Source organism: Crotalus tigris, unplaced genomic scaffold (genome assembly GCF_016545835.1).
Source record: "Crotalus tigris isolate CLP2741 ecotype Arizona unplaced genomic scaffold, ASM1654583v1 scf7180000024461.2689607, whole genome shotgun sequence".
NCBI lineage: Eukaryota > Metazoa > Chordata > Lepidosauria > Squamata > Viperidae > Crotalus > Crotalus tigris.
The window spans coordinates 2676211-2685023 of NW_024100631.1; the positions used below are offsets into that span (position 1 = coordinate 2676211).

Here is an 8813-nt window from a genome sequence, read left to right on the forward strand (position 1 = left end):
TTTATAATAATTATATGTTTATAATTGTTATAATAAGCAATAAGCCTTTCTAATTGCACAGAGACAGTGTAAACACAATTCTGTCAAGCCTGGAGACTCCCCCCCACACACACACACACCCTCCTCCCGCCCCGGCGGCACCTTTTCGAGCGGGGCGGGTCTCTGGACGGCCAGCGAACGGGCGAGGGACAGCACCGTGTTGAAGTAGAAGCCCCGCGACGAGGCCGGGCTGCCCTGCCTCTCCAAGCGCGTCGCGGTGACGGCCGCGGCGGTGGCAGCGGCCGCGGTGGCCACGGCCAGCGCCGACATCTTGGCGGGGAAAAGCGGCGATCGAAGCCGCCTCAGGCTGACAGGGCCGGGCCACGCCCCTCACGCAGGACGCGCCCTCTTCCCCTTCGGCCTCTTCTCGCGAGAGCTGCCCACAGAGATTGGCAGGCCGGCTCTTCCGCGCACGCTCTTCCCGCAGGACACGCCCTCTTCCCCTTCGGCCTCTTCCCGGGAGAGATTGGAACACAGGGATTGGTTCCGCTCAAGCGCGTCCATTTTCATCCTCCTCCTCCCGCTGTAGCTCCACCCCCTGATTACGGGATGGCTCGACCCGGCGACAAGAAACAGCGGCCGGCGCCGACATCTTGACAGCCGCCTCAAAGCTGTCAGGGCCGGGCCACGCCCCTCACGCAGGACGCGCCGTCTTCCCCTTCGGAAGCAGCGGCGAGCTCTTCTCGCGAGAGTTTGCAACAGAGTGGTTCGTCCCAGGCGCGCCCATTTTCATTGCCTCTCCCCGCTCTAGTTCCACCCCCCTGATGACGGGATGGTTCGACCCGGCGACAGTAACCGCGGCCTCCTTCGTGACCGGAAGTGAGGCAGCGGCCGGGCAACCGTGGGTGTCGCCTGAGGGAAACTTCCGATCCGGTCAGTTAATCGCCGCCTGGTTTTCGGAGGGGTTCCCGGCAGCGCCGTTGCCTTCCTCAGGGCCTGCCTTTCCCCTTTGGCGTTTCGGGGCTCCACCACACCCCTGCGAGGTAGGCTGGGCTGAGGAAGGGGCGGCTGAGGTGGCGTCGCCCTTGCTTATCCTCCCAAATCCTAAAAATTAGACATTTTAATTCTGTCAAATGTATAGAGTTTCTTTCTTTGGCCCTTCTTGGAGGGGGGGGTCTCCTCTGAGCGGGGCTTCACAACGGCCCTGTGAGGTAGGCTGGGCTGAGATGGATGGCCTCAAGATCCCCTCCTCCGTGGACTTCCTGAGAGCGAATGAAGGTTGAGAGGGGTGGGGGTGTCCAAGTTTAATTACCCCATTAATGATTAGTCTTCCCCAATTGAGTGATTTCCACTAATGCTGGACTATGGTGCCCATCATCCGCAGCTAGCCTGGGTTCTTTCAGTTTTGTCACCATCATCCCTCCCCTACTGCTAAATTCTTTATTTAAACCATTTATATAGCTGCCTATTTGGGGGCAATTCGGGCCTGATCCCAATTAAAATTAAATATATAGATATAGATATAAATCATTTGAAAAACTTTAAAACTCAGCTTGTTAAAATGTAAAACATTAACAATAATAAAAAAATCTGGCTCTAGTTGCCGAGATGGGTGGCACACAAATCAAATCAATCAATAAATATACCGTCATCTAATTTCTCAATGCTTGGGGGGGCGAAGTCTTTAAGACCTTAGGAAAGAACCTTCCATTTATTTATGTGATTTATGAGATTTATTTATGAGATTTATATACCCACTTGTCTCATGAACATGACTCTGGGTGGCATACAATAAAGAACCAGTTAAATCAAGAAAAGAAGTTAAAACACCCAATGTAATAATAACAATAGTAATTATTAGTTTTATTACTATGTGTTTGACTTTTATAATAAAAAGTAAAAATAATAAAAATTAATAGGCAAACAGACCAATATTCTACATGTAGTACTTTCTCTTAGAGCCCCGAGCCTGCTGAAAAATATAAAATAAAACATCTTTTCAGGGATTTCTTAATGCTAGAAAGATCAAGGCTGATCTCACCTTGGGAAATGTTTGGCCTTGTGGCTTGCAATAATAATAAATTGAAATAATGGAGTTAGGTCCAATTAACAACTGTTTCGGAGTTTGTATATTTTAAAAATACTCTTTAAAGCAGGGACAAGGTTAGCCTTGGGAAGTGAGAACAAGCTTCTTATACAGAAGTGACATTGCCTTAGACATGAAAAGAATATTTTGTTTTGGATGTCCTGCGATTATCACCCTACTCAGTTGGAAGAGGGTTACAGAAGACGATTCTGTAACCTGGGCAGGAATCTATAGAGATCTCTAACCCAAACTGGGAAAGGATATGAAAGTCAGATTAAGCACTTTGACTCAATTAAAATCCGAAGGAGATAAACAAGATATATTTCTGAAACACTGCTGGGAAGTACAGTGCACTTCCTTAAATTATTCGGAAATAGTTGATGATTAAGAAATTTTGTGGCTTCCTCTGTCAATAAGTGCTCATGTGTTTGTCATTTGGTGTCTTGCCACAGAAGTTTAGTAGATTGTGGTAAGCTACTGAAATAGTAAATGTGGAATGCTGATAATTTTGCAAAACAGGGTGTTATTTTTCATGGGAAAAGAGCCTGCTTTAAACTCTGTAAGTGTGGCTCTGTCAACATGCTCTGATGAGAGTTTACTTGTATATTTACCTTGTGCTGTTTTCAGTTAACTTTAAGAGTAGAGAAAATGTCAAACTTTGAACAGCAAACCTTTTTTCCACATTGGGACTGAAAACTATGTAACTTCAAGCAGAGATCTGAAACAAGTTGCCCAGTGAGTAAATTGTTCATAGGTTGTTGTTGTTTATTGCTGTGCTGTGTTTTTTTTTTTCCTATTTTAGATGCCAATGTATTGACTAAGATATTCTGGGTCTTGACTCATTCAATAAGAGGCAAATAATTATTTGACTGCCTGGAACAGAATGTCTTCGCCCTTCCTTAAGAATGGCAGTAGATTTGCCTTTTTCCATTTCCAACATGGCTTCAACTGCACTAGCTGTGGAAAACTGCCCACAAAGCATTTTCAAGATGACTGAAAAGATGAATTGTCTGTTATAGAGAACAGCAGGATTTGTAGCTCAGCTGGTTCAGTTGGGATTTCCTGAAACTGACTAGTTTGTTTCATAACCAGATAACAGATTTCTCTTTGGACAAATTAGAAGATAGATGGAACATAACTACTCTGTGCTGGTCCCTTGTAGTGAGAAGAGAACTCTTAGTTGTTTGCTGTTCTTGGAAGTTTTCACAGAAGTGTGCATTCAAGCCATTTGATGCTCTATTTACATTTATCAGATTTCTATACCGCCCAACTCACCTTAGTGACACTGGACGACTTAGAGGTAGTCCTCAACTTATGACCGCAAGTGAGCCCAACATTTCTGTGGCGAAGTAAGACGGTTGTTAAATGAACTTTGCCCCACTTTATGACTTTTCTTGGCCACAGTTGTTAAGCAGTCATTCAGTCAGTCTGGCTTCCCCTACTGACCTTGCTTGTCAGAAGCCTGTTAGGTTATAAATGGTGATCACCTGATTTTGGGATGCTGCAGCCCAAATTTTGATCCTGTGACCCTGGGAATGTTGCAGTGGTCATACGTTCACTTTTTTCAGTGCCATTGTAACTTTGAACACCCCCTAAATGAACGGTGGTAATTTGAGGACTATTTGTACGGCCAAATGTAAATAGGTTTCATGATGGAAATTGTTTTTCTTGCAGAGTTTGGCTTTTCAGTACATAGCCATTGATCCTGTCACACAAAGGACTCAATCTTCGTCTGAAGAACGTCGGCTTGATTCTGTCCTCGTCAACCTGCCTTATAAATAGAAGTGACCTGAACTCGGAGCTGCGGCTATGTCGACTTTCCCCAAAAGCTGCAATCCTTTTGATGAGGACGAGGATGACTTCAAGCCAGTCAAGTGGAACGAAGGGGAGGAGCCTCCAAGAGAAGGTCCAGACAGACAAAGATATTTACAACAGGAAGTCATGAGACTCTCCAAATCAACTCTAGACAGCACCAACAACTCACTGTCCCTCATTTATGAGTCTGAACATGTGGGAGTCGCCGCATCGGAGGTAAACAAGAATCTCGAAAGCCCATTTTTCAGTGTTTGCATGCTATGTCAGTTAGGCTAAACAAGGTCATATCGGAGTACCGATGTTGCCTGTTTAGCTAATGAAATACCTGCAAGTAAGCAAGTTCAGAGAACCTCAAGGATTCCAGAGTCTTCCTCCTCTTCCTCCCCCTCCTCCTCCTCCTCCCTGCTCCTTCTCCACCCCCCAAACCCCACTCCCTTTTATCACTAATGATATTACCTAGTTGGGTCATGAAATGTCTGCAAGAAAACCACCAAGCTCAGAAAATACCAAGCACCCCCAGGGTTCAACAAATATTGTGGACTATTGGTAATAATGATATTTCATATTGCCACTGCTTCAGCTTACCAAAAAGAGAGCCACAGTCCCTTTTGAACAAGAGGTGTTTCGTTGTGCAATCGGCATCCCTTTCACCCATTGTTTTTTGTTTGTTTGAAACTCCCACGTTGCTTTTGGCAGGAACTTGTGCGGCAAGGGGAAGCCCTGAAGCGTTCCGAACGCATGGTTGATAAAATGGATCAGGACTTAAAGACGAGTCAGAAACACATCAACAGCATTAAGAGTGTCTTTGGGGGCCTCGTCAGCTATTTCAAAGCCAAGCCACAAGAGACCAAACCAGAGGAGAATGGAGCCCCTCAGTATCAAGGAAGCGACAGGTAGATAATTGAGAAATGCTTCTAAGGATGCAGGGAAGGGTGGGCATCCGCGTTCACCCATGCCCAGGGAACATTGGGCTTGAACTTATTGTTAGATTTTTATCCCACCTTTATTACTTTGCAATTTAAGATGGCAAACATAATCTCCTTCCTCTTTTCCCACCACACTAACCCTGTGACTGGCTCAAAGTCACCCAGCCAGCTTTCATGCCTAAAGCGGGATAGAAGTCACAACAGTCTTGCGTCTCTTCGCGATTGGCCCAAAGTCACCCAGTTAAGTTACATGCCTAAAATGGGACTAGAACTCCAATCTCCTGGTGATTGGCTGAAAGTCACCTAGTTGGTTTTCATGCCTAAGGCGCGCCTAGTTTCCTCTCCTGGTTTCTAGGCCAGCACCTTAACCACTACATGTCTGGGATCTTTCTTTTTGAGAGGGTGTGATAAAATAAAAACAATCATCTCTCTACCTTCACTGTGCAGGCTTTCCAATAACTGTCAGTGGGTTTGTGGTTTAACCCAAGAGGATGTTGTCAGCCCCAGCGGCTGCTTTATCTATAACCACAATAAATAAAACGTTTAATACGGAAATATAGCAGAAAGGAATTTTTTTTTTCTAATGCAGTGTTTCTCAACCTTGACAACTTTAAGATATGCGGACTCCAACTCCGGGAATTCCTCAGCCAGCTTAAAGTCTGTACATCTTAAAAGTGACCAAGGTTGAGAAACGGTGATAATTCAAAGTCTGTTTATGTTTGGAAGCGAGCGGAGCCGTAAATGCCGAATGAACGTGGGAAATTCCCTTTTCTTCCTCTTGTCTAGATTAAAAGAAGCCTTATCTGTCAGTAAAGAACAAGAGTCCAAGTACCAGGAGACTCATCCAAATTTACGGAAGCTGGATAACTCAGGTTGGCCTGGCCTTGTTTGTTTGGTTATCTGCGTTTTACAAAACTTGATAAACGTCAGTCTTATTTTGGGCAGCAGAGCTCTGTGTACAGACAGACCTGTTGTGTTTATTCATCAGAAAATAATCCTGGTTCATTTGGAGGGGAATGTATGCTAATCTCATGTGAGATAGGTAGGCCCTTGAATATGATTTAGTTTTTAAAAAGGAGGCCCATTTTCTTCTCTCTTTCCAGACTTCAGTTCCAGTGGAACTAGTTCAGACAACCCACCCCAACCTTCTCATTACCCCAGGAACCAGCATCTCCGCACTTACCATCAGAAAATTGATAACAACTTAGGTGAGTCACGATAGCCCACATTTCCCAATGTTAATCCTAGTTGCTTATAGGTAGTACTTGTCTCAGGATCGCAATTGAGCCCAGGATTTCTGTTGTTAAGCGAGACATTTGTTAAGTGAGTTAAGTGCCACAGTTGTGAAATGAATCACTGCAGTTGTTAAGTTAGTAACACACTTGTAAAGTGAACCCAGCTTCCGCATTGACTTGGCTTGTCAGATGGTCGCAAATGGGGATCACATGACCCCGGGACGTTGCGACCATCATAAATATGAGTCAGTTGCCATGCATCTGAGTTTTGATCACGTGATCAGTGCCGTTGTAACTTCGAACGGTCACTAAGTGAACTGTTGCAAGTCGAGGACCACCTGTGTTAAGCCTTCTAGATTTCTGAGCATCTTCCTTTCCCATTTCCTGGAAAAGGAAGAATAGGGACAAAGCTGACGTTATTTAGGAAGATAAAGTGAATACCTTGCACAAACCACAGTTAATTTTCATCATGTTTGTTGAGCAAGCCACAATGACCTGACTTGCAGTGTGATGGTTTACTGACCCCGGTAGTTCTAGTTACACAGTGCTGAAACCCAACATACCCCATTTTGGCTCAAGGCAGGGGTGAAATTCACCCTGCTGGGCTGGGCCAGATTCTCAGCGTGCCTTTTGATTGAATCAAGGGAATTTTTCGTGAATAGTCCTGGATACCTCACAACAACCACGTTGTCTGTTTGTCTACCTATTGTGTTGCTCATTTTATGCTTTTGGGGGGTCTTTGCAGATGAGATGTCCACCGGGCTGGGCCGACTGAAAAACCTGGCTCTTGGCTTGCAAACTGAAATTGATGAGCAGGATGACGTTCTGGTTCGCCTCACCCAGAAAGTGGATACCTTGGATGTCAACATCAAAAGCACAGACAAGCGAATCAAGGATCAGCTTTAAGGAATCCAGGGGTGTCTCTCACCTCTGTTTATAAACTAAATCTATTTCATGCAGCTGGACCTTTCCTTACCCATCTGCATTGGGAAAGCGCTAGAGGAAAAGAGGTTGACAGTCCATCTTGCCGTGTGATTAAAATTGTGAATAGCCTTAAGTGCAGTCTGAGAAATTTAAGCTACTTTCTTTCGTGTACATTCATAAAAGCACTCTGAAGCGTTGTCTTCTGGAACTTCTAGATTTTGGAGGAAACATCTCAATTCTGGACAAGGATTAGAAACGACAATTACACCTTGCCTTTCAGTACTCCTTTCACCTTAGGTGTAGCAGGTATGTACTGCTCATATATACATTTTTTTTATATAAAAGGCTAGCTGCATACAATTGAGAAACCATATAAGAGGAAGGTTGCCCTATATTTCAGAGCTGGGTTGTGTCAAGATGCTTCTGGTGCATAGGATGAAAACCTCTCCCTGACCCCAAGCTTAAGCTACACCAATAAAGCAGTCCTTGTCGAGTCAGTGTTTATTGCAAAGACTACAGCAAGCTAAAGACACTTAAAGAATATCCAGTTAAGAATTCTAGAATAAAATAATAAATAACAATTCTATATTAAAATCACCATCTGACATCCAGTCTGGAGTTTTTAACTGGCTATTCCTTGAATGTTTTTTACTTGCTCTGCGATAAACCTTGACTTGACTTGAAGCAGTCATTAGGGGGTTATTCTCTGAAGCTCTTGATTGCTTGATTTGTGCCTGTACAATTAAGCCTGGACTCAAGATTTAGAGGATGGCATTTATCCAAGATTTAAAGCTCCACGACCGTATTTTGGGTTGGAATGCTTCAGTACAAAATACTGCCTTTGTGGTTTTCTCTAAGCAACACTTCTCTGCTGTGTAGCCACTGAGCCTTGATGACTTAAGATCTTGTTCGAGGCTGTTGGTCTATTTGCAGGTCTATTTTAAAAATAATATTGGAGGAAGAAAGTAAATGGGGAAGGCACTCTAAATTTCCACTCAACCGGTTCCAGTCGACATCTTTCAACATTTAAATTTCACCCTTGAGATCCGTCTTGTGCTTCTATGCCCTGATTAGCTTGGGACTGATTGATTTGTGGTGTAAGTATTATATGCCTTTGTTCCCTGATGAAAGAAAGATCCATTTCTGAAAATAGTCTTTGTCCATCTGGTTGACATTTTGTTTCCGCAATGTAACTTCTCTTTCTGTGTGTGTGTAAACATCTCCTTAAGTTCTACATATTTGTGTATACTTGATGAGAAAGTACCAATTTTCTTGTAAGCGTCTTCAGTAAATTGCAGCAAGGAGGAATTTTGGAAATAGCATTTATTAAAACAATTGTTCCTCTCACGTGTTGCTATTTATTAGATACCAGCTGGGAATCTTGGGCGTTTTCTACGTCGATATCTCTTCAAATTGACTTTGGCTCCAATTCCTAATCCCTTGGCAGTTTGGCAGAAGCCAATTATGGCAATGTCTCAGCACATCAAATAATTACTGTAGTTCTTTAATCCACTTGTATTGCAGCCAAGATAAAAATTTCAGCAGCTAAATACACTGCCACAATCATGAAAAATATCTTCGCCTTCCGTCAAAACATCATATTTGAAGACAAATTTTTCCAGTTGAGATTCTTTCTTGCTCAGGATCTTGGATGCTGATGATTTTAACATTGAAATATCACATTCACTTAGGGGAGAAAAGCTCACCTTATACTCCTTGTTCCCTTCCTGTGGAGCTAATTTAAATCTTAAACGTTTAATCAACCAGACCGCATAAAAGTTTGAGGTGTGTATGAAAAATAGCTGTGAACGATCCATTTGTGTGAAATAGCTACTCATGTTATTCTAA

The 8813-nt window shown here is 43.6% G+C and overlaps 2 protein-coding genes across 3 annotated transcripts in view; one reads left to right on the forward strand and one right to left on the reverse strand.

The window, feature by feature from the left end:
* Positions 1-599, reverse strand: part of PI4KA (phosphatidylinositol 4-kinase alpha) — a 53874-nt gene extending 53275 nt beyond the window's left edge. For both annotated transcript variants that reach the window (XM_039332418.1, XM_039332417.1), the window contains exon 1: positions 142-599. In XM_039332418.1, coding sequence (XP_039188352.1) covers positions 142-309 — 168 coding nt within the window. In that variant the 5' untranslated portion in view covers positions 310-599. The remainder of the gene's footprint in view (positions 1-141) is intronic.
* A 230-nt stretch (positions 600-829) lies between these two features.
* On the forward strand, positions 830-8312 carry SNAP29 (synaptosome associated protein 29). The gene is made up of 6 exons (XM_039332420.1): positions 830-1022; positions 3740-4096; positions 4577-4773; positions 5593-5678; positions 5910-6014; positions 6787-8312. The coding sequence occupies exons 2-6, from the start codon at positions 3875-3877 to the stop codon at positions 6945-6947; spliced, it is 771 nt and encodes a 256-aa protein (XP_039188354.1). The 5' UTR covers positions 830-1022; positions 3740-3874; the 3' UTR covers positions 6948-8312.
* Positions 8313-8813: the final 501 nt, after the last annotated feature.

Excerpts from the sequence above, each read along its gene's own strand:
- SNAP29 (XM_039332420.1), top strand. The coding sequence starts at position 3,875 with ATGTCGACTTTCCCCAAAAGCTGCAATCCTTTTGATGAGGACGAGGAT. Across the intron at positions 4,097-4,576 it reads TGGGAGTCGCCGCATCGGAG|GAACTTGTGCGGCAAGGGGA; the intron begins GTAAACAAGAAT and ends TGCTTTTGGCAG. Across the intron at positions 4,774-5,592 it reads CAGTATCAAGGAAGCGACAG|ATTAAAAGAAGCCTTATCTG; the intron begins GTAGATAATTGA and ends CCTCTTGTCTAG.